The following is a 23,975-nucleotide window of genomic DNA, read 5'->3' on the forward strand; positions in this document are numbered from 1 at the left end:
CATGGATAAAAGTTACAGTGCAGTCTAAGATGTGAATAGTTCAATTAAAAGCAGCAGCAAAAAGAAAAGTCTTCAGCCTGGATTTAAAAGTAGTCAGAGTTGCAGCGGACCTGCAGGTTTCTGGGAGTTTGTTCCAGATATTTGGAGCATAATAACTGAACGCTGCTTTACCATGTTTAGTTCTGACTCTGGGGACAGAAAGCTGACCAGTCCCTGAAGACCTGAGAGATCTGGATGGTTCATAATTTAGCAGGAGATCATACATGTATTTTGGGCCTAAACCATTCAAAGCTTTATAAACCAGCAGCAGTATTTTGAAATCTATTCTTTGACACACAGGAAGCCAGTGTAAAGACTTCAGAACAGGAGTGATGTGATCCACTTTCTTAGTGTTAGTGAGGACTCGAGCAGCGGCGTTCTGAATCAGCTGCAGCTTCCTAATAGATTTTTTAGTGAGACCTGTGAAGACACCATTACAGTAGTCCAGTCTACTGAAGATAAAAGCATGGACAAGTTTTTCCAAATCCTGCTGTGACATTAGTCTTTTAATCCTAGATATATTCTTTAGGTGATAGTAGGCTGATTTAGTAACAGTTTTAATGTGACAGTTGAAACTCAGGTCAGAGTCCATGACTACACCTAGATTTCTGGCTTTATCTGTTGTTTTAAACATTGCAGACTGAAGCTCAGCGCTAACTTTTACGTTGTGCCTTGGCTCCAAAAACCATTACCTCAGTTTTATCTTTGTTCAGCAGACTTCCGTTTCTCCTGGCACAAACACATTTTCACTAGACGACGCTGCCCCATAGTGGACACCATGTGTATCCCACACAAGTTCTTCAACACAACTCTGATAACACATGCTCTTCTTAAGTGATAAAACATACCAGAAAGATAAACACTGACCTGCAATCCGTGTGAATTTGACACCGTTTGTATATGTTGTTCACATGAAAAGTCTGCAACCCGCTAGCTGCCTGGTTGATTGACTCGTCCTGGTAAGTAACACAGTGACAAGCTGAAGTCAATTAAGTGATAATTAACTAATTATGCACACCTGCGCTTTCAACATATCTACAGTAAAATAGAAGAAACTATTCTTATTCATCAATATTTCTAACATAACTTCACCTACAGTCAACCTGAGGTCAGCCAGACAGGAAGGAGTTTTTTTAAGTCCAACTATCAATATATCCTGACATGAGTATAAGACTAATAATCTGTAAAGAAATGAGGTGATAAAAAAGCTGTTTAATGACCAATATCTGCAGTCTGAAGGGAAGCAGGGTGCTTTTTGGTGTGCAGATCTATCTGGTGTTGTTAACTACCAACTAAAGCTTTATGAAAGGTTGATTGAAAGCAGTAGTTGCTGACTTTACAAGCTTTATATGGAGTTTCAGCACATTGTTTATCTTATATATTACTATTATTATTATATTAGCTGCCTGTCACAGAACTTGACTGATGGTTCACGATCATAGTAGTTTCAGCAGCTTCAGGAAAGAGATTTCTAAATAGCCACAGAACACTACCTGAAAAAAAGCGAAACAAAGCAGCTTACAGACAGATATTTCTGACAAAAAACAAAGCAACTGGTCAGAAACTCCAATTAAAAAAATGTCTCTCTCGCTGCTGGGTGTGTAGAAGAGCGTCTGCTAGCGAGTTAGCCACAGCTATTAACGTGGTGAAGGTCAGATTTCTACACGGCCACAAAGGGATGTTGGGTTTCTTTTACATGTCTGTATCTAAAGTAATAGTATTCACTAGAAATGGAGCTCCAGGGTTCCCATGCCTTAATAAACATACAATTCAAGGAATTTCAAGGGCTTGTTCTCTCAAATTCAAGGACCTAGCATGGCATAGTTAAAGACACGAATTAGGACTGCAACACTGAACGTTTTTATAATTATAACTAGCAGGATTTTACAGAAGCTTGCAGAACAAATATATCAAGATCACTTCCAATCTGTGTTCTTGAGACATTCATGAACTTTCAATGATCTCAAAAACATTCAAGGCATTGCTTTCATTCAAATTCACACAATTGTAAGGATCTGTGGGAAAGATAGTTTAGTTGCAAGCCATTAGAGTAGTGTTGTGAAATGTTCAAATGTATAGTATGGGTCCCCAGCACATAGAACCTGCTAGCTGCTAACTAGCATATGTTGGGCAATTTTTGCATAGTTAGCACAAGTTGTGTTCATTAGCATACATTACCATTATAGCGTATGGGGAAAGTAGTTCAAAAATGGCTTGGCCGATTTGGAAAATGTTTTCTGCCATTTTCAGAATAAAATAAATGCAGTTGTAACCAGAAAGTGGCCAGATTTGTACTCTTGGTGGGCTGATTTTGACTACCATGACTAGTGTTGCGGCCATCGGCTATAGAGAGCACAAAATGAAAATGATTGCCTCTAATGTGGACACTTATTTTTCAAATAAATAGGCAATCTGTCCAATCGAGCACCCTACATCGTCAAAATCGACCCAGAATTCATCAAAATCAGGCCGCCGGGAGTACAAATGCTAGACTATGAGTCCAACCTACTGTACATCCGATCACTTGATGTCTGGTAACAATTCATATTTTGAACAGGGGATTCATGGGAAGAGTCAAGCAGAACCATGACAGAAACAAAGATGGAGATTAAAATGTAGCCTAAGCCTCTCACAAACACACAGCAGATCAGGAAGCAGCTAATTTATTTCACTACTTTCTTGATACGTTGCACAGTTCATGTTCAGCCATTGACATTTCATACATATTCAGGCGGGGGGAAAGGTTCATTTCATTTGATCTGTCCCCCTTTCCGGGATCTGTTCCTTACATTACAAACTCACTGCTGATTAGCCGTCCCACTTAGTGTCTCGCCAGCCAATCAGGGCCCTGATTACAATCACATGAATCAGATTCCGGCCCAAAACGGGGCCACAGAATCATGAAGGCAATGCACTGTTCTTTAAACTAGGATTTCATCTGAAATATTATATAATATTTAAAAAAAGAACATTGACAATATTCAATTAATTAAGCTATGCGATCAGGATGCCATTCAGGAGGAACTCATCCTACCAGCCGGCACCCCCCCCCCCCCTCCATGCTACCCTGCGCTCTTTACAGTAGTTCCCCAGTCACATGATCTATGCAAAATAAAGGGCTCTTGCAGTACAATTTCTGATTGGGTAATTATTTTTCTAACAAAATATCAAAATCTATAGAAAAAAATCTTCATCGTTCAATAAAAGGTAGAGATATCAAAAAAGAAAAGGTCGGCTCTCCGTTGACTTTCAGTTTGGAGAACCAATTCCAGCCAGAGGAAATTGCACTTGAGCAGCTGAGTGTCTGTGAGGACGTCTGCACGCCGCAGCGGGACCACCCTCATTTCTTGCGGGCGTGCTTGTATTTGTCCACGTAGGCCTTCACCAGGATGGCCACCTTACTGGAGTTCACCTCACCACTCTTGCTGTGGCACACCTGAGGAAAGATCACAGACACGCTCAAAACAAATCCTGTAAAGCTTGAGTCTCTATCGTTTTACGTCCCTATTCAATAGGATGGGCCATGAGGGGTTCTGTTTGGCCTTTCCAAAAGAAGTGCATTATCTAAAGGCTTTTTAAGAAACCAGTAGTGATACATTTGAAAAACACATCCCTTAGCCTCGTCTCTAGCGTAAACAAAGAGTATGTGAGCTCAGTAGCCTGACAGGCATGTTAGAATGACACTTCTTTTTAAATTAAACACAATATAACATGTATAAGAAATTCTCAGTGAAGCTTGTACCTTCTCTACCGCTTTACGGACGATCTCCTTGTACTCATCCTTGTTGATTTCATTCTTTTGGTAATAGGGTTTGATGGCGTTTTTCACTTCATTGACAGCTCTTTCCTGGATCTGTTGTTTCTAAAACAAAGAGAGGAGATCAGGTATTTCTCTCAGAAAGAGAAACAGGTGTTTGTGTTCGGCCGGCAGTAGGTTACCTTCTCTTTTTTGGAGCCGTCAGCGTGAGCCTTGCTCTGCTGGCCGGTGTAAGTGGTGGAGGAGGGATACACCTGGCTGGGTGCCGACTGGCAGTAGGTCGCTAAGGAAACACCAGCTTTGGTTGGGGTGGGAAGTAGGCCAGGTTTCCCATAACCCATTGTACTTGCCATCTAGGGATGAAATGACAGAACAATGATTGTGGGAATGCTCTTAAGAATAGAATTCGTGTCTATTAAATATAGTGTTCATTTCGTCAGCTATTTTTTTATTTAGTTTTAGTCTTAGTCCTGTGTTAAATTTCCTTTTTAGTTTTAGTCATATTTAGTCACCTTCATCCTGTTTTTATTTAGTCAAGATTTAGTCGACTAAAAGTCTGAGCATTTTAGTCTTATTTTAGTCAAAGAAAACTAATTATTTTAGTCTACTTTTTGTCAATGAAAACTGTTTTTTAGTCATCAGATTATATAGAACATTTCAGTCAAACTAGTCTAGCCAAAACCAATCATTTGTCATTTTAGTCAAATTTATTTCACAATAAGATTATATCTTGTCCTTATCTGATGAAAAACACAGGTTGAATGATTAAGAATGCAGCTTTGCAGAGTATCTGCTCAGGTTTGTGGTGTTTTTACCAGCTGTGTTATGGCCACATACTCATGGCCCTTCCGATAAAACAATGCATTCGCTTTTTTTCTCCGCCTCATCGTAGCGAAAATGGGCCCAAATATCACATCGTTTCTTTCTCCCAAGCAGTGGTGGCTTTAGACTTTTTCGGTGTCAGTCATTTTGACGGACAGGATCGTAATATTTCCGTCATAATCTTTTATTACCGGTCGAGTCTGTACACAACGCGTCACTCACTCGCGCTGACGGGACGGGGGGTTTCGGTTAACGCGACCACTGCTCCCAAGCCCTGTTGTTGCCATTTTATTTTCTGTTAAATAAGGTTAGTTAGACCATGAGTTAGACCCGAGTCTTCCTGACAGCTCAGTGTGCCGCTGCCCGGTGTAATTCAAATGTGCCGCCGGGCGCAGCACCGACACACAGCTGCTGCCCCGACACACAGCTGCTGCCCTGCGGCAGCACCGGAAATGGAACTGCTGGAAGAAAAAGACTATCAGAAATATAACGTTATCTTTGATAATATTTCGTCTCCTCATTTTTCGTCAACGAAAGTAAAGACAGATTTTGGCATAGTTTTTATTTAGTAAACTACATTTTCGTCTCGTCACTTTTCGTCAACGATATTGCATGATGATTTCATTACAGTTATTGTTTACTGCCGTCGGTGCCGTCTCGTCATCGTCTCGTTTTAGTCATGGAAAAAAAGGTCGTTGACGAACATATTTCGTCATAGTTTTAGTCAACGAAATTAACACTAATTGCTAGGGATGCTCCGATCGATCGGTCACCGATCGAGATCGACCGATACTCACTCTCTACCGATTGATCGGTGCTCTCTAAACATGCCGATCGCGAGAGCCGATCGCATGACGTAAAATACATGACACTTTTCTCTGTGTGCGGCAAAACAAGCTCGCCAAAATGACTTCACCGGTCTGGCATTATTTTAAGGTGTCCGAAAAAGACAGTAAAATAGCGGAATGCAACGTGTGTGTGAAGCAGAAATCCTGCAGCTCCGCCCGCCGGACCGGTAAGCGGAGCGAAACACACAAGAGTTAGACCTAACACACTTAGCTATTTTATCTACCTCTGGAACAAGCTAAACTAGTCATTATAAATATATGTATTCTTCACTGTCGGGTCACTCATTACTGGATCAGTGAGCTGCATGAGATACTGACAGGCTGCCAGGAGAGGGAGAGAGGGGGAGAGAGAGAGGGAGAGAGGGGGAGAGAGAGAGAGGGAGAGAGGGGGAGAGAGAGAGAGGGAGAGAGGGGGAGAGAGAGAGAGGGAGAGAGGAAAAGAGAGCGCTTCCGCTCATTTCTCTCGTGTTATTATCCAAAGTTAATGTCAACTTGAATAATGTACATCATTTGAATGTAATAATTAAGTTGATTGTTGTTTGTGGAAGCTCCAGTGAATGAGCCCCATTAACTGAGTTTAAATGGAAGATTTAAAGTGATGTTTAAATCTTCCATTTAGGCCCCGCCCACTCGATCGGATCGGCGATCGGTATCGGCCGATACTGATTCCGGCGATCGGCCCCGAAATTGGCGATCGGAGCATCCCTAGTAATTGCCAGTATGTCATACCTGTGTGTTGTAGCCATCGGGATGAGCTGCTGCACCCTGGCTGCCTTGATGCATGGGTGGAGGAGGTGGGGGAGGAGGGGGGAGGCCTTGACCGCCGGCAGAGGGGCCCTGAAGCAGCGGTACGGCGGGGTACTGAGGAGGCATGGCGTACCCTGCTGCAGGCTGCAGGCTGACGGGCGGCACCCCCCTCTGGCCCTGCTGGGGGAAGTGATGCTGCAGGACGTTGAGCTGAGGAGGACCCGAGTTCATCACGGGCCCCGGGGCGTTACCCGGGACCGCCTGGGAGGGAGGATCGCTTTTAGTCGCATCTGGAGAACAAGACAAAACTATATTGAGAACATATTATCAATTTAATGGAAAACTAAAATGATTTAAAGTACTAAGGTATGTATGGAGAGATAAAGATGAGTTCATAATGAGTGAAATGTGTAGGAGATACAGGCTCAAAATAAAAGGTTATGTAAACTGCTAGCCTTAGAGAAAACTATTGAGTCTTAAAAAGGAATAAATAAATAGTTCTTTCTTCTCAAATATAATAATACGTGGATGCCGGAGGGTAATCTAGGTTTACGCCTGTTCACAGTTCTGAGCTACAGCACCAATATCTTCCTCTGCTAGCCTCAAAGAGAACATTAATCCATGACTACTGTTCAGATAAAAGAGGGAACTTTAACTGACTCATTACTTTCTCTTTTACATTTTCATTTCCTCAAGCACTAGTGTTTGAGATAAAGAAGTGGTTGTCATAGAAATTGAGCAGAGTCTGACCTGCTGCTGCCCCCGGCTGCTCCTCCTCCTGTCGGTTCCAGCCTCCTGGTCCTCCCCTCTCCCTCTTGGAGTAATAATCCTGAACGTCTGCGGGTAGTTTCCTTCTGACCGCCCAGCTGGACGCCGACGACCAGCCTGAGCGGTCGAGCATCGAGTCTCCGGAATCGGACTCTTTCCTCCGGCCACCGCCCCGGTTTTCGTTGAAGCGGCTGTATGCGTCAGTCCCTGAATTGTTGAAGCTGCGGTTGCCTCCCCCCCGTGACCCTCTGTTCCCGCCACGGTCCTCCCAGCGTGAGCCCCCACTCTTGCTTTCGGCATCACTCCGACTCTTTTCTGTAACCCAGTCAGGATTTTCCGACCAGGGTTTGCGCTCAGGGGAACTTTCTGCCGGCACGCCATTTTCAGCCTGCCCAGCGTCGCTCTGATTCCTCCGTCCCTCGCCCCCGGACCCATTGCCCTGCCCTGACCTCCACCCGCCCCTACGCTCCCTCCTCTGGGGAGACTGCTCTCTGGAGGCCGGCCGCTCGGGGCTGGCCCCTCGTCTGTAGGATCGTGATCTGGACTGAGAGCTGGACCTGGATCGACTCTTGGAGCGCCGCCTCCTCCTCTCACGGCTGCGCTCCCTCCGAGACTGGTCTCTCTCACCGTCCCGGTCTCGGTCTCTCTCACCGTCTCGGTCTCTCTCACCGTCCCGGTCTCTCTCACCGTCTCGGTCTCTCTCACCGTCTCGGTCTCTCTCACCGTCCCGGTCTCGGTCTCTTTCTCTGCTGCGGGCCCGGGATGAGCGGCTAGAGGGCGGGCTGCCGTCTCGCTCTCTGGAGCGGGAGCGCGATCGCCTGGACCCTTCTCGTTTTGATTCCCTCTTTGGTGACCAGGCCTTGGATGGGGAGTGGAAGCGAGAGCGCCGCTGCTTGCCATTTTTCTTCTCCTGGCTCCTTTCTCTATCCTTGCTCCTTTCTCTCCCCCGGCTCTTTTCCCGTTGGTCCTTGCCACTTTTGTCCTTGGCGACTTGGCTTTCAGAAGCAGGAGGCTCTGCCGCGGCTGAGGCGTCCCCCTCCTTCGGACTGTTGCTATGTTCCATCGTGGGGGAACTGCAGTCCATGGGCACAACCTCAGTGTCATCCTCGGTTCCCTTCCTTGAGCTGTCGTCTACTAAAGGCTCTTCTGACCCCGATGCTTTCAAATCATTTTCGTCAGAGGCTTTTGATTCTGGAACATCTGGATTGTTCTGCGAGTCGGAGGCCGGTTGTGGAGAATTCTCACATGATTCAGCCTCCTTTGAAGAATCTTCATTGTTGGCTTCTACTGAGGCCGCACAAATCTCCATGTCGTCATCCTGGTCATCACCGTGCGGGGACATCAGGTCGCCCAGCAGAGCGTTGTCAGAGGGTGATGGAGAAGTCCTTTTCTCCGAGCCAGAGGGTGAGGGTGAACGCCTTTTCTCTGATTCAGAGGGTGATGGTGAACGCCTTTTCTCTGATTCAGTGGGTGACGGTGAACGCCTTTTCTCTGATTCAGTGGGTGACGGTGAGCGCCTTTTCTCCGAGTCAGAGGGTGACGGTGGAGGACTTTTCTCCGAGTCAGAAGGTGACGGTGGAGGACTTTTGCCACAGATGTCTCCTCCAGAGGACGCGGGGCTTGCTGGCTCTTCCTCCTCCCTCTTGCTCTGTTCGCCCTCGGAGCAGGAACCGGGGCTGTATGGAGCCGAGTCTGGTTTCTGTTCATTAGACTCTTCCTGAGTCTCGTCACTGTCCAGCCCCACGTCGTTCCCGGAGGGTTCAGCGCCTCCTCGCTCATTAGGGGAGTCGATAGTGTCGTGGTCTTCATTTAGACTCCCCTCAGCATCAGACTGTTGCTGATCCAAGTTTTTTTTCTCTTCTTCCTCCTTCTCGGCGTTGTCGCACCCATCTGCCTCCTCCTCCTCCTCCTCCTCCTCGTCTTCACTTGCCGTGGGACTGCTCACGACTTGGGCAGATTTCTTTTTCCTTGGCGCGGCTTTCCTTTTCCCGCCGGCCTTCCGGTTTGTGACCTGTTTTCCCTTCTTCTTTGCCGGTGTCTGCGAGGCCTTGCCCGGCTTGGTGGGCTGTGAGGGGGCCGAGTCAGAGTCAGACGAAGAGGGCTGCGGCGGTGATGAAAGGTCAGACACAGGAGCCTCTTCCTGGCTCTTACTGTTGCGTCCGGACCGCCGGGATGGTAGAGACTTGGCCTCTTTGGTGGGAGCTTTGGAGGTTGAAGCTCGCCCGCCTCTCTTCTCGCCTCCTTTGGGACACGTGATGGCGCAGACAACACCCTGAAACACTGCGGGAGAGAAACCATGAGCATTTACAGGTACAGAGGCCAAACATTTCCATTATAAATCAGGTAAACGGTATTCATTCGTTTATCAGAATCAGAATCCCTTCATTAGTCCCACAGATGGGAAACGTACGTTGTTACAGCAGAAAAAGAGCCGTACATCCTTTTTATAGACTCACCGAAATGACCGGGGCCGCAAGGAGACGGGGAGGAAAAGGGAGATGGAAACGGGCTCTGGTTCCAACCGGATGGATGGAAGCTTTGCCTGTAAAGTGAGAAATATACACACGCAAAAACTATTTAGGTCAAAAGATACCATCCCATCCATTACTTCTCTGTCAATTACAAAAGCCAAACAGTTAGAGTTAATTGAATTTTCTTTCAGCGACTGCATAATACAACTTATTCCTGCTTGCCATTTTTATTCTGTATTTCTAGATCTTCTTCATTTTATTACACAGGGGTACTGATTTCTCTCTCCGTTTCTTTTAACCTCTTTTCTTCTCTTGCGCCGTATTCTTGTAGATTTCTTGATGTATTGTGATGGAGTAACAGAAAAAGTATGTGTTTTTGTTTTGCAACAGCTAACATTGTGTTCATTGGATTTCTTTCTGCGGATTGATGTGACTGCACTACGTCCCTTGATCAAATCGTCCATAGCAATGGTCTGCTATAATCCTAGCAGGGCGACCAATCAGAATCGAGTATTCAGCTGTGCGAAATTGTAAAACTTAAGAAACTAGATTTGAGCAGAAGTGCCAGAGGGACAGGAGTGATGTATGTGCCCGGTTGGACAGATATTATATTAAATATTACATAAGTTAGGTTGTGCTTTAAAAAAAGTATTATGACCTATATGAAACAAACAATGAACACAGACAATATTCTGCAGTTAATGTTGTCCCCTGTCAAGCCGATCAGTGTTGGGTGTTACGCGTTACTGTAATAAAATTACATTTGTCGGTAACGGAGTAATATAACGCGTTACTGTTATAAATTCAGTAATCACACTATAGTTACTAACATTGCACGAAGAAATTACTAGATTCTCCCTTTGACAGACTAGTAGTTACTACATTATGCAGAAGTTTACAGTAACTTTAATAAACGGAGCCACTCTTCTCCTCTCCCTCTCCTGACAGCCCATCTGTGTCTCATGCAGCTCGCTGATCCAGTGAATGAGTGACCCAACATGACAGTAAATAATAAACATTTATAAGTAGTTTAGCTAGTTCCAGGCGTAGATAAGATAGGTCTAACTTTTAACAATTTTAAATATTTCAAGTCACTAGAGGGATTTCCGCCGCAGGTTTATATTTTCGTAACATTTGCGCGACTTGTCCACATGCAACTGTCACAGGAGTTGTGCTACAGTGCAGACAGAGACATCAAGTTTAATGTCTTTCCTCATAGAACATTTATTAAATCCTTGTTTCTTGGAACATTACTGATAACTGTAGCTCCAAATGGAATACCGTGTAACCATTGGATAACTGACTCCCCAACAGGCAGAGAGGCTTATTCAGCAACAGTAAGCCTTCCCTTTCTGATCAATCGGCCACTCATTTCATATAGGTTGATCGAGGTCTCTATAAAAGCCTGTCAGATTGAATAGACCTTGTGCAGATACTGTGCCAAATGATCATTAAACATAAAGATTGAAGCCCCTTTCTTCAGTTTGTTCCACCTGGCTCTCAAAGCAAGACTTACAAAACAAATCACATCTTCCTGAATCTGGTGTTACTCCTTTTCAATTTTTCTTTGTATATATATATCTTACTCTGGTGCCACTTAAATTAAACTGGACATAAATGAGAGAACTTGTTTAGCGTTAACACTTCATAACAGCAGCAGCCATAGGAGCAGCGTCAGGGCTCAGCTGGGATGTCATTACCTGAAGGGGCCGTTAGCAGGGATGGGCGCCGCAGCAGAGAGCCACGGACAGTCCTGCGCCTGAGCTTTACACTGTGTCATTACGCTGTCATACGGGACGTCCTCCCACACAGGCTCTGCCCTGCAGGAGCAGAACAGAACAGTTCAGAAGGCAGCACAAAGAAAGTACAACAAGATGACTCAGACTCTGGTCAATCTTGAATTATTTAACATAATCCATGGAGTTATATAATAACTCATCACTGAGGGAAGCTTACATGTGCTCCGTGGATGGTGTTGTTATTGAGACACATGGAGACGATGACCAAGCGCAGCACTCTGTTCCTCTCACCTGAAATCATATGAAAGCTGATGAGACTCAAACACTCTAAGGCAACACAAAAAAGGCAACTACAAAAAAGGAAGTCATGAAAAACACCTTTTTTCTGCTCAGTGAGGAGTGGCCATCGTCGTTACATTTCCTAACAAGACCTTTCGTTTTAGCGTCAGCCGTCCTCTCCACCTTTTGCCGTCTCAGTCTTCTTGCAGCCTTACTTCTGAAAAGAAACAAAAACGAAATGATTCTCAAGCGGATTTCATAGTTACATTAGAGATCATGAGATCATGAGGCGTCCATGATTAATGATTGATATCCTATTAAGTCATTTCTCTGTAAAGACCTTTGAGACCGGCTAACCATTTGATTGTAAGAAAAAAAACGTGTTGACACTTACTTGAGACAGACTTTCTGTTCGGGGTTTCTACAGTAGCAACGCTCAGCTTCGGGTTGAGTCGCACGTTTCCTCACAGGAACCTTCGAACAACGAAAAGAAGCACATTTCATTTTGGGGGCCACAATTTGCAAAACTGTGCCCGTCATAGAAGTCAGACCTGGCTTTGTTTACAAAAGTCAAGAACAGATTGTATGTATTCCATCATATACTGTCTTTTAACAGCTAAAACGACTGACAGGCTCAATGAATATGATATTTTCCAAAACAACCTCTCCAAATCAAACAACTGCATATATAAATTGTAATTGGGTGCCGGGTCAAAGGCAGCCGTCCATGAGGAAGCTACCAAAATGGCAGACACCGACATACAAATTACAAATACAAGGGTGCAACGCTTGTTCCAAAAGCTGGGTGAAAACTGGTGAGCTCAATAACCGGCTCGGCAAACTTTGAATGTTCTGATAACAAACTGCAGCGGTATAATCCTAACATTACTGCCTTTAAACAAATTGTTGGATTAGGAAAACAACAGCAGCCACTGGCCTCTTCTGAACCACAGATGTATTATAACTGTGACGGAGAAAAGGCAGACGCACCTGCACACAGCTGAGATTCCCGTCCCATCTGTAAACATTAGTGAAAGGTCTTCTGTCCACCGGGCAGGACGGAGACATCTGCAACTACAAAATGAATCAAACAGTTAGAAAATACTTTTAGAACAATTACTGTAAAAAATAAATATAGGTCTTAAGAGCCTTTTTTACTATACAACAAATTGTATAATTCACATCATCAGTTGTTACTGATAGTCACCTCTGCCCATGTGAGGAGACATCTGAGGCAGAAGACGTGGCAGCAGCTGTCGGGCACGGCGAGCTCGCCTCCAGCCAGGACGCAGAGGCAGATGGGACACCTCTCCGCCTCCTCAGCGTCCCCCCCATCAGGCGGGCCCTGGCCTCCTAAACACCAACACAAGTTTGAAATGATTGATGTTTTCTACTTAGTGTGAGCAGAAGTAAGCTGCACTTATATCCAGCTTTAGCAATGTAGGGATGTTAAACTACAACTGATCATTCATACTGCTCATGCAACAGATATCCCAACGTTTTCCCGACAACACCCTTGAGTGTGTAAAGTCTCACCACTTCCAGCTCCAGTCATGTCTGCCCCGGGCTCACCTGATCACTGCAAAACAAAGAAGAGGAGAAGGTGACTGTGACGCAAATGACAGGAGCTGATTATGTGCACTTTGTTGTCATTTTGTTCAGCCCTCAGGAAAATGTAATTCAAAGACATGAAAGAAAATACTGTAAAAGTCTAAAGTTATTTGAAACCTGTTAGATTGTCCCGTTTACATTTACTACAGGACCAGTGGTTGGCAATCACTGTGTTTCCCTCCTATTTTGCAAGAGTGGCTTTAAAATGGCCCGGACACCTGAAGTGGATCGCTGCGAAGGCTACCAGATGTACAGAGGCCTCAAATATTACAGATTTAACATATTTATTTTGCTCTCAAGATGCACCTGATGCATTTCATCCTTGGTACCAGGATAGTGATCGCTTGTTTCCTGCATGCAGGGCTCGAGCTTAAGGACGTCCCAGCTGTGCCCGTGAATTCCTGGCCCGCAAATTCGTGGGTCTAGCTATGTACTGAGTGTGTGTATTTCGCGGGTTGAGTGATGAACAATGGCATCCCGTGGAGGAATTCTGAAATGTTTTACCGTTACATCACAAAAACGCACAGCAGAACCAGACCCTGGAGCGCCGGCCTCTTTATTTACTTACTCCTCTTCATCCCCTATGGGTAATAAGGCTGAGAAGAGAACCCTCCATCGTATTTAGTCCTTAGCAATATGCTGTCTCTCCCCATGTAGGGATGGGTACCGAGCCCCGGTATTAAACGGGCCCCGGGCCGGAATTATTAAAGACAGTGGTAACGTTAAGCTCCGACGTTATCGGACTTTTTATCGGTACTGGAGACATTTAAAAAATATATGTCATATGTATTATTGCTACATAAACATTATATTGCAGTTTTAGTTTCGCCAACTCCGTTTCTAATATGCAATAATACTACAACATGCGTCTATGATGTATTTTCGATCTTTCCAATCCAGACGAGATCTCTCTCTCCCGTCTGTGTGCGAGGGGGCGGGGCCGTTTGTAAAGGTCTCATGACTGTGTTACAGACTGTCATCCTGGTTAGTGGTTACTCTGGGTTCTGTCTTCAGGACAGAGTGTTGGATTCTGTTGTTAATTGGATGGGACTTGATTCAATATTAGAGTAATTGTCTCGTTTGTGTGTTTGTTTAAATCAGGGGTGGGGAACCTTTTTCCTCTCAAGGGCCATTTCAATTTTTTCAACATCCTCCGAGGGCCGTACAAATTATTGACCTCTGCTTAAAAATCACAGCCCATTCATTTGGCCTTTCTTTCATGCTGTGCAAAGAAAAAGCAACCTCTTAGTCCAGATATCTTGCCATGACTCGCGCATGCATGCACGTGCACGGTGTGGCATGACCACCAAACAGAAAGATATGGATACAAGATGTGTGCAAATGTATATAGTTTCCTATCCATGTGGACATTATTTAAGTGGGGGGGACCTAACCTCCTCTAGGGGGGTCCGTGTCTCCCGGGAAGATTTTTTTTTAAATATTGAAGTTGAAAGCATCAATCTGGTGCACTTTGAGAGCAACATGAAGAGATCTATGGAAACATCTCCCAACACCCATATGAAACAGAACTGTAAGCAGATTAACTTTTTCTTTATGGATATTTTACAAATCACTCCCCTTTCAAACTTTATTCTTGTTTATTAATAACAACTTTTGTTTACTGTCATATAGTATTTTATACCTGTTTACTTTATTCTCTTGTTTTTTTATAACTATAATGATCATAACAGATGTGCCTTTACCTCACTGGTTGGAGAAAAAGCTTCTTATATTCATTAGCATAGCTAGCTAACCAGATGCTAATAACAACAAAGTTATTGACTGTATGATCAGTATGACAGATGAACAGATCGCCACTGGGCTTTCAACTAAAGACACAGCCACGCAAAAACTGCGGCATGTGTACGGATTTATGGGTAGGCCTACTGCAATTTTTGAAGTCCCGGAGCGGCGTTCTGGTGCTCTCCGTCAGAACTGCACCCCTGTCAGACGAGACATATACCACGTGATGACACGTTAGGCTCGTGTTGTGTTCAAGGACCATGACCGTTGCAGGAAAAACAGGCACTCGCTTGTTTAATTATTTTGCGGTCTAGATTTCTTTAATTTTTTGCGTGTGTTTATAAATTACCTCGAGGGCCATCCAAATGGTCCCGCGGGCCATATACGGCCCGGGGGCCGAAGGTTCCCCACCCCTGGTTTAAATATATTTGGCCTTTGTTTATGTGATTGAATGATTTACTCAAATAAAAAGGTTGATGAATTATCATCTAATGATTTGTATGATGTTTTATTTATGTTAAAGGTCACTTTGAATGATTTTAACTAATGATAATGTAGAAAAACTAACATTTTAAATTCGGGACGGTCCACATTAATTTCGGGACGACTTAGATTGCATTTCGGAACGGTTCCGGGAGGATGGTGAAAAAAGTTAGTCGAGAGCCCTGCCTGCATGTTTGCGTTTAGCTCAGCCTCTGAAATCAGTCATGATAATGAATGCAGTCGGTAGAAGCAATAAATGCCTCAGTGCACGATGTATTGATTGAGCAGGTACAGCATTCAGCACTGTCATTCCGGGTGACGTAGTTGTATGCTAGGAAGAACTACAAACTGCTTAAGCTTGGATTTCTGGTCTCAACGTCTGGGTGCCTCTAAATCAGGGGTGTCCAAACTACAGCCAAATGCGGCCCATTTTGAATCGGCCCTCAACAAATTCAAAAAGTATAATGAAATATGGCCCACAAATTAAACATCTGCTATTGTAGTTCTTAAATATATAACACAGTATTCATGTGTTATTAAGCCACATTTTTCAATAAATTCAGTCAAAAAAAAGGTCTAACCAATCTTAGTTGATAAGAAAAAAGCCCGACATTTACATAACAACCTTGAAATATACCCTTAATATTTCCTCTTACTATAAGTAATCTGAGCCTCCTGTTTTAAGGAATGAGCTGCCAACACAATAAATGAAACCCTACGGAGAGCTGTGTGTTTATTTTTCAGTATGTGGCCCTCGGTGAAAAATGTTAGGACAACCCTGCTCTAAATGATGCTAGGAAGATATTTGTCCTGTACTTTTCACAAAAGTGGTATCCCGAGATGCAAAGGATGTGATGGACCAGGATACATTTTAAAGCATTTGTGCTGACTCGGATATTCAGCCATATGTGTCCACTGTCCAAGCAAAAGTCCACGGCCAAAGAAATACAGAGGAGAGAGGCTGAGGCTGAAGAGGAAACAGCAGGCAGGGACCCTGGGCGTCTGAAGCTCGCTCCCAATGCATCCTGGTACATGCGGTGCTTAAATTGGAATAAAAAAGGTGCCAGTACTCTAAATCAGCAACTGTTTCAAGTCAATTTATTTATACAGCCCAAAAACAAGAATTTGGCATCAAAGTCATAGTATATCCTATCATGCTGGTGGGTTTGTCTCTTTACTGTATTAAATAATAATAATCCTTATATTTATTATAGCGCTTTATCAATGACTCTCAAAGCGCTATTAGAAAGGCTCATTGTAGTTAAACAAAATGACTCAGGGTGCATCTGAGATTAGAGGGGGTGCAGGGGTAAAGTGCTATTTTTATAAGTGGGGAGTGGATCTAAAGCAAAACAAAAATGTATATTCAAGTTAAAAGCATCGATCTGGTGCATTTTGAGAGCCAAATGAAGAGATCTATGGATACATCTCTCAACATCCATATGACACAGAACTGTAAACAGATTTTCTATTTCTTTATGGATATTTTACCAATCACTCCCCTTTTAAACTCTATTCTTGTTTTACTGTCATATAGTATTTCATTTTTAGTGAGTTACTCAGATGAGTACCAGGAGACAGCGTTTGGTACTCGGGTACAACTGTGGTGAAGGCATCTTAGTTAGATGTATTTGAACCGAAATGTCTACATGCATAGCAGAAGATGGCATATTTTTTACAGGAAATTCCAGCCAATCTCTGTTTTGAAACCATGAGCTGCAAAATGAGCGCCTTACCCCACTGTACAGGCGAGTTGGGAACTTGTTTAAATATACCTGGGCAGGCTCTGTTTTGCCGAGGTCCTCTGGCACTTGCGGGCCGCCGAGGGGTGGCAGTGTTTGGGGCGACGAAGACGGCTGCTCCGGGGGCGAGGCGGGCAAAGCAGCGGCGGCGGCACCTCATGACGCATCTACAGAGTACCGGCACCGTGCCGGTACTCAGTAAGAAGTAACGGTACCAGATGGGTAAAAATCAGAAGTCCCGGTACTGTAGGTACATGTAGGACCCGTCGACTGGGTAGGAGTGAGATTCCGCTTTCTCTGTCAATATAGCACAGACCGAAGAATGTACTGCTTGCACTGACTGGACATCCACAAGGAAAAGCGTGGACTTTTCTCTCTCCAGAAATAAAGCCACATTGCCATCTCCTTTGGATATGACACTTGTGGTTGAAATGGTGATTACTTAATTAATCAGCAATAATCAACAAATGTATGTCTTTTGAGAAAATCTGCTCAAAACCCATTTGCTTTTTTTTAATTAGTAATTTGCAGACTCATTTAAAGCATAATTGAAAAGGATCCCCTAATTTGAAGTTATAACAATTTAAGGAAATTTGACCATGAGTTGGCAAAACAAATATATTTTGTTCACTTTTTCTTGGAAACATTATGGGATGGGTAGTTTCTAAAATGTATTTTGCTCAATGTTTGAGAATATTATAAATCATACTACTCATAATTTAAAACAAATCCATATGTAGGGATGATATAATTGAGTGAACTTGAAACATTTGAAATGATTTATAGTCTGACTCACTTACTCTTAGTAAGTGGTCTAAAACCACAGAGCTACTAACCAGATCTGTGATCAACTCTGATTACTACTTCCAGTTTTGTTGTCAACCTGAATGTTATTTACCTCCAGAGTCTTGATGAACAAACATATATCCAGCTGACTTCTAGCCTTAACTTGAGACTTAAACTGATAATGATATCTGATCTGGAACCATTCTTTGCTTCATCAATTTCATTATGTAGATCTTCAAATGTGAAACTTGTTCAACAGACTCATACCCACGGTTTCATTTCCAAACACAGGCGATTAGTCACTAGCCTTGTGCTAAAACTGTCACTATAATGTTTCCATCAACAGAATAACTAGTACACCTGAAATTCTCAAACAAAAGCCCAACGCCACATAACATTATTCTGTAAATGCACATTACATTGTATGATAGATGAGGGCTAGCGGGCAGATAGTTATTGAAGCTTGTTGCCGTTCGGCGCCAGCACGGCCTGGCTGCAGGAGACATAAAATTAGCCCAACTTGATCAACCAGTGCCAACACGACGATGACAACATGATTGTTGTTGGTTAGCTAGACAGCTATAGCTAGCTAAAAACACAGCCACGCAAGAGCTAGCGTGTTGTTGTTGTTAGCACTGCAGAAAATACTTTATAATATTAGTCACAGCTATTGCACTGAAGGTCACAAGTTAGCTAGCTAGCTCTCAATGTAGCTCAGAGCTATCTAGCTGGTTTGAACAACAGCACCTTCTTGCGTCGCTTTTAGCTTGCTAGCATTTAGCTCCAGTTAGCTAGCGGTAAGTCTCGTTACTTACCTTTAAGTGTTGCTGAAGCTGACGTGCACCTGGTAAACTGGTTTTCCAAGCACCTGCAATGAAATGCTGACGAATAGCACGATTCGGTGATTGTTTTGGCTAAAAACGGAGCGTAGAATTCAGAAAGTCTCAGCCACATGTCTCGCGGTCTGTGGGGCTGAGAGTTGGAGCCGCTGGCGCCCCCCAGCGGAGCCGCCGAGCATTACACCGAAGAGCGGATTTGATTTATTACAAGGCAAATGCTGCGACCATAGACTGGCAGCAACAGATGGAACAGCTGCCTATACTACATGGACATAATGGAGCAGTGAACGTTATTTAAATTAAAACACTATATTTTGCAGTACCTTTTTAGAGGTTCAACTACATGTATTTTTGCATAATGGTCCAACTAGTTAAATTAACGTTTTGCCTTTTATTAAATTGTGTTCCATTTTATCACATGGCATTCCAAATACATCATAAGGTTTGTTTAGCTCTTTCCTTTAACCCAAAGACATATACATTGGTGAAGGACATATATGCATTAAAAGGCCTTTTTCATGGGGGACAGCATAGATATGTCACAAAAGAAAAGCCCTTGTGTACAAAATTATAAATACACTATAGCCAAATTCCATTTAGCGCTTTAGATGCTGGTGTCACTAATGGAACTTTTGAACAAAAAGGGTCCATAACTAATGTTATTTACTATCCTCCAATTCAACGTAGTGCCCCGAATGCCTGCATCATACATTCATCTTTTCGAATTATTTAATTCAGTCATTGAACAAATTATTTATATAAGAGCCAAGATCTCCTCCAATGCATCTTCCATATGCTTAAATATTTTATATTCCAGGTCATCCCTCCAAGGGGCAGTATTACCCCCTCCTTATTGCACTATGTATCTCTTACAGTGAACATAATACCTTAATCCCATCACTACTATCAGTGTTTACTTCAAGTTTATATTCTACATTCTCAAGTTTTTCTATCCGCTTCTTCAACGGTCCCTCTCTACGCACATAATTATTACTGTGTAGTCTGAAACCATTCCCGACACATAGCAAACTCCGCAATGCAAAACTATGCATGATAAACTCATTACCAACCTGAAATCTTGTTGGCCTTCCATCATTCAGCAACAGAATATTTCCCCATGAAATCTTCTAAAAAGGCTGCAATCCTTTCTCTCCTCATAAAATGGATTAAGAGCCATGTCCCCTGGTTAGAGAAAGTGGGACAAATTGCAAGAGACACAAAAACAAGCATAAAACCAGAGCAAAATGTTCAGTGTTTTATTTAAAAACTATAAACAGTCACCAAAGTAAATAAAGCCAATCTCTAACAGACTGTTAGGTCTATGTATAGTCACACATCCTACCGACACCGCAGAAATGAGGATGGTGGGGTCGCCCCGGTCAGATGCTAATACGACAGGCAGTCAGAAATGTTACACAACACACGGTAGAGAGGACAGTCTGAGGACGTGAGCCGGAATGTGGCATGGTATTAAGAATGAAAAAATAGTACAATAAAACTCCACACTATATTAAGATAGAAAAAAGTAGTGAAGAAAATATCATACCTGCACATAAAGCAAAGAACACAGGAGAAAACCTGTATAAAAACTCCATGTATTTAAACCAATTTACAAATACAAAACAATTTTGGTACGCGCACTGTGCCCGTACAATGACAAAATGCTTACAGTGGATAAATGTTACGTGTGTGTGCGTGTTGAGGAGGGGGGAGGGGCTTGTGAGGGAAGAGGAAGGGAAGAGAATACCTTCAATATTTTTTTTCTTCTACAAAATGACATGAGATATATTATTCCATACTCTTTCAGCCAGCAAAATGAGTTCTACAAGGTATTATTATACAAAAAATGTCACAGTTCCACAAAAAACTGTTTTTATCCCCTCCTTAAGCTTTACAGCATCAGTACCTTTGCAGAATTATTTACAGGTTTTTAATTACATTCATCCACTGCTGAGTATAGAATCACATTAGATACAAGTGACCAGGGATCATAAAAAAAAGCAAAACAAACAAAAAACATACTACTTTATTCAATTCTACCAAAGTAATGCTTCTATTACTCCACAGAGCAAGTTCTCCAGTGGCTGCATCGGCATCAAAGAGGATCTTCTTTATATATATTCACAACATATTTACAAGATTCTTTTTCATTAATTGTAATGGTATTCATTTCAATAATAAATAAGTGAAAATATATTGACTCAAGTAAGAAAACCAAGCTACCAAGTTCCTAAAGATTTTTTTTTTCTAAATCTGCGCCGGTTGCCAGCTTAGTCCTCCTCCAACCAATCGGTGAGAGTCCTACATTAGCCCCGCCCCCTTCGCTCCAATCCGTCCTCTTCAGTCGACCGCCACTCATTCCAACGCACACATCAGTTCACGAGACCAAGAGGAAAATAAAATTAACAAAAAACCGTAAGGAAAATGTGCTCGTATTTTAGGGTTTCGTCGGTAGAGTCCCTCAGGGAAGCAGTCTTAAAGAGCCCCCCCTGGTGGGCAGCTGGTGGAAGACCCCGTGGCAGTTTATATTTGTGAGTGTGTGTGGATGCGGCAGGAAGGAGGTTAGGGATGAGAGGGGGTTGGCAAGAGGGTTGTTGTTGTTGTTGTTCCGGGTTCCTGCCCTCCGCTCCCCCTGCAGACCCGCTACGGCTCACTGGTGGTTTCCTCCTCTGGGCTCCGGAGGAGGAGAGGTTTGTGGGGGGGTTGTTGAGCTTGTCCTTTTGGCGTTAAGCCTGGAGAGCGCGCGTCAGTTCATAAAGGCATTTGGCGAGCGTGGTGGAAACCTCCATGTTACTTAGCGCGAGCACGGAGAGGTGCGTCTCATGCCTCTTTACCAACCTGAGAGACAAGGAGAGGAAACACAAAGTTAAGATTGTTTTGCTACATTCCAAAAAAAAAAAAAACTCTACAAGAAGTGATAAAAAAAACTCCTCTATCAATACAATGCAATCCAGAACAACACTAACACATGGATAAATCACCTCTGACACAATTTGTTGAAAAAAGGTGCAATGTGCGCCTTCTCCTTTTTTTGAAATGGCTCCAGACACTCTCCTCTCCAGACATTACTTGAATGCTATTGCTTTCGCTTCCCTAGTTGCTAGGAGACTTATTCTTATGAATTGGAAGCAGTCATGTCCTGTGGCTTACAGAACTTAAAAGGTTTCTACACATGAAAAATAAAGTGTACTTTGTGGTTCCACAAGTCATTTTTACAAGAAATGTCTAACATTTGAAAGCACTAAAACTGCCATATCTGAATCTTCACCAAACCAGGATATAGATTTGCTATAGACAACTATACGAAAGGAACAAACAGCAGTCTCACTCCGCGCTACACTTACATGCGACCGCCGTCAGAGTGCTTGGCGATGTTCTTTAACGTTAAGGCAGCAGTTAGTCGGATGTGTTTGGTCACTGGTCCCTCTTTCTCATCCTAGGAGAGGAAACAAACAGAAAATATTCAAGAATTAGGATGATCAGGAAAGGTAATAACGTCCACCATGGCCAACTAGGAGCTTTCATACAAGAGTGACTTTGAAGAATAGGTCAGCTTGTTTTACTCACAGTGAAGTCCCTGAAGACCAGGTTTCGAGAGCCTCTACGAAGAGCCATGAGAGCTGCGCTTGGATGATTCACGATGGCCTTCGGTGGTCGCGGTGTCGGAGTACTGCCTGCCGCTGGCGGAGTCCTTCACAATGCATCAAGCACAGACAACAGTCAAACACGGAAATTGTAATGCAGCATTTCTGATTCGTTCTGTGCCAATTCCCTTCCACAAACCAGTCCCCATGCTTATGAAAATGACCAAAACAAGAATACAGTGTTTTGTTAGGCATCAATGTCGTGTGGAGATTAATAATGAAATGTGTACGCACTGGGAAGTAGTCTGATTGGGACTTTGTGCCTGCTGCTCCTCTAGTTTGAGTCCAGCCAGTAAAGCCTCTCGAGAACAATGCTTATCCTGGAAAAAGAAAGAGCAGGAAAATAAACATCTTGTTTTAGGATTTTACGACATGGTAATGGTACAAAAACGCTGAGCAAACATCCGCGGCTACAATCCGGGGAAAGCGGATGGAGTGTTACCTGTAGATGTGTGATCAGGGACAGTCTCTGCCGGGGAAAGGGTTCACACCCCTCCCACTGACAATGGCCTCCATATACGCCTTTCCCACCATGCTGCGTCGCTGCGTGGTAAAACACCTGAGACGGCGTTTCAAACCACCTGGAGAAGAAAGCAGAAGTTATCAGCAAAAAGCTCCATTTACACGAGGAGAAATCTGATTGGATGTGTGAGACGCGCACCGTTTACAGGACTGCCACAGACACTTGAAGTTGTGCCCAGCTTTCCTGGGCTGCTCCGGGGGGGCTGCGGGGCTCTGCTGTGCTGGGCTGTGGTTTCCTCCTGGCTGCGATACAGGCGGCGTTACTGCAGGCTGAGAAAATAGCAAATAAATGTATGAGATATTTGATATATTATAAACCCATGACATAAAAATAGGACTTTTACAATTCATGATGTGTTGGCTGAGATGTAACCGAGGCCAGACTCTGGGCAGAAGTTGTTCTCTCAGCTGATTTGCTTTAGGAGGTGGGTATCGGTGAAAGTCAAATGGTCTTAACTGACATCACCTTCTTAACCTCCATTACATGTTACTTGTCGGGGGACACAACGGCATGCAGACTGCAGTGGGGATCGAACCTGTGACCTCCTGATCCGAAGATCAGCGCACTAACGCACTGCGCCACAGACTCCACACAATACTCATGTGAGGAAAGTGTGTTGGTGGGTGTCGAGTAGGATATTTTGCATTTAGGATCACAGTTATTATTGATTATATTTTGTAGTGAAAACCGTTAGAACCGAATGAAAAATCCCTAAAACACTTGGCTTAGTTGATCAGTAAAGCATACCAAACTAATACTGATTATGTATTGTAATAAAAAGGGTCTTCAGAAACCTGTAGGGGATTTTATAATAGCCAATGATCTGAAAAAAACGGTATTCTAACCAACTGTCTGAAACTATATTGATGTATGAGCCTGACTGAGTAAGGGACGCCAAATCTGAATGCGTTGTTGATTACCATGTTTCCGTAAATAACTGACTAGGTTGCCATAGTCATTTCACAGTTTGTGCGATGGCAGACACCGCAGATACACAAATGTATAAAAGGACGGGGAACAGTCTGCTGGACCGTGAAAGCAACATATAATATGTCTGCTGAGTGTCTATGCATCTCTTTACACAAAAAGCAGTTGGTAAACTAGACGAGCAAACATTGGTTTATCATGCTCACT

General features: G+C 43.5%; 2 protein-coding genes across 7 annotated transcripts in view; both read right to left on the bottom strand.

The window, feature by feature from the left end:
* Window positions 1-1,876: 1,876 nt before the first annotated feature.
* On the bottom strand, window positions 1,877-18,843 carry scaf11 (SR-related CTD-associated factor 11). Of its 5 annotated transcripts, none has more exons than XM_034225966.1 (15): window positions 18,651-18,843; window positions 13,007-13,049; window positions 12,678-12,823; window positions 12,461-12,544; window positions 11,865-11,944; window positions 11,570-11,687; window positions 11,409-11,482; window positions 11,153-11,272; window positions 9,438-9,523; window positions 8,499-9,261; window positions 6,964-8,465; window positions 6,196-6,503; window positions 3,979-4,149; window positions 3,782-3,901; window positions 1,877-3,475 (listed from the first exon to the last, which is right to left on the bottom strand). In XM_034225966.1, exons 2-15 carry the CDS (start codon window positions 13,023-13,025, stop codon window positions 3,380-3,382), a joined length of 3,687 nt encoding a protein of 1,228 aa, XP_034081857.1. In that variant the 5' UTR covers window positions 13,026-13,049; window positions 18,651-18,843; the 3' UTR covers window positions 1,877-3,379. The 5 variants fall into 5 exon arrangements, with proteins under 5 accessions (XP_034081857.1, XP_034081859.1, XP_034081858.1 ...); XM_034225968.1 differs by having other exon boundaries at window positions 6,964-8,432; window positions 8,466-9,261; XM_034225967.1 differs by having other exon boundaries at window positions 6,964-8,394; window positions 8,428-9,261.
* A 1,071-nt stretch (window positions 18,844-19,914) lies between these two features.
* Window positions 19,915-23,975, bottom strand: part of arid2 (AT rich interactive domain 2 (ARID, RFX-like)) — a 30,616-nt gene continuing 26,555 nt past the window's right edge. For both annotated transcript variants that reach the window (XM_034225921.1, XM_034225920.1), the window contains exons 16-21: window positions 22,980-23,110; window positions 22,761-22,899; window positions 22,553-22,638; window positions 22,242-22,365; window positions 22,019-22,110; window positions 19,915-21,512 (exon numbers count right to left, since the gene is read on the bottom strand). In XM_034225921.1, coding sequence (XP_034081812.1) covers window positions 21,401-21,512; window positions 22,019-22,110; window positions 22,242-22,365; window positions 22,553-22,638; window positions 22,761-22,899; window positions 22,980-23,110 — 684 coding nt within the window. In that variant the 3' untranslated portion in view covers window positions 19,915-21,400. The remainder of the gene's footprint in view (window positions 21,513-22,018; window positions 22,111-22,241; window positions 22,366-22,552; window positions 22,639-22,760; window positions 22,900-22,979; window positions 23,111-23,975) is intronic.

The sequence above is a fragment of the Gymnodraco acuticeps genome, unplaced genomic scaffold (genome assembly GCF_902827175.1).
Source record: "Gymnodraco acuticeps unplaced genomic scaffold, fGymAcu1.1, whole genome shotgun sequence".
Classification (NCBI taxonomy): Eukaryota; Metazoa; Chordata; class Actinopteri; order Perciformes; family Bathydraconidae; genus Gymnodraco; species Gymnodraco acuticeps.

Excerpts from the sequence above, each read along its gene's own strand:
- scaf11 (XM_034225963.1), bottom strand. Across the intron at positions 11,945-12,460 it reads GGAATCTCAGCTGTGTGCAG|GTTCCTGTGAGGAAACGTGC; the intron begins GTGCGTCTGCCT and ends CGTTGTTCGAAG. Across the intron at positions 3,476-3,781 it reads TCCGTAAAGCGGTAGAGAAG|GTGTGCCACAGCAAGAGTGG; the intron begins GTACAAGCTTCA and ends ATCTTTCCTCAG.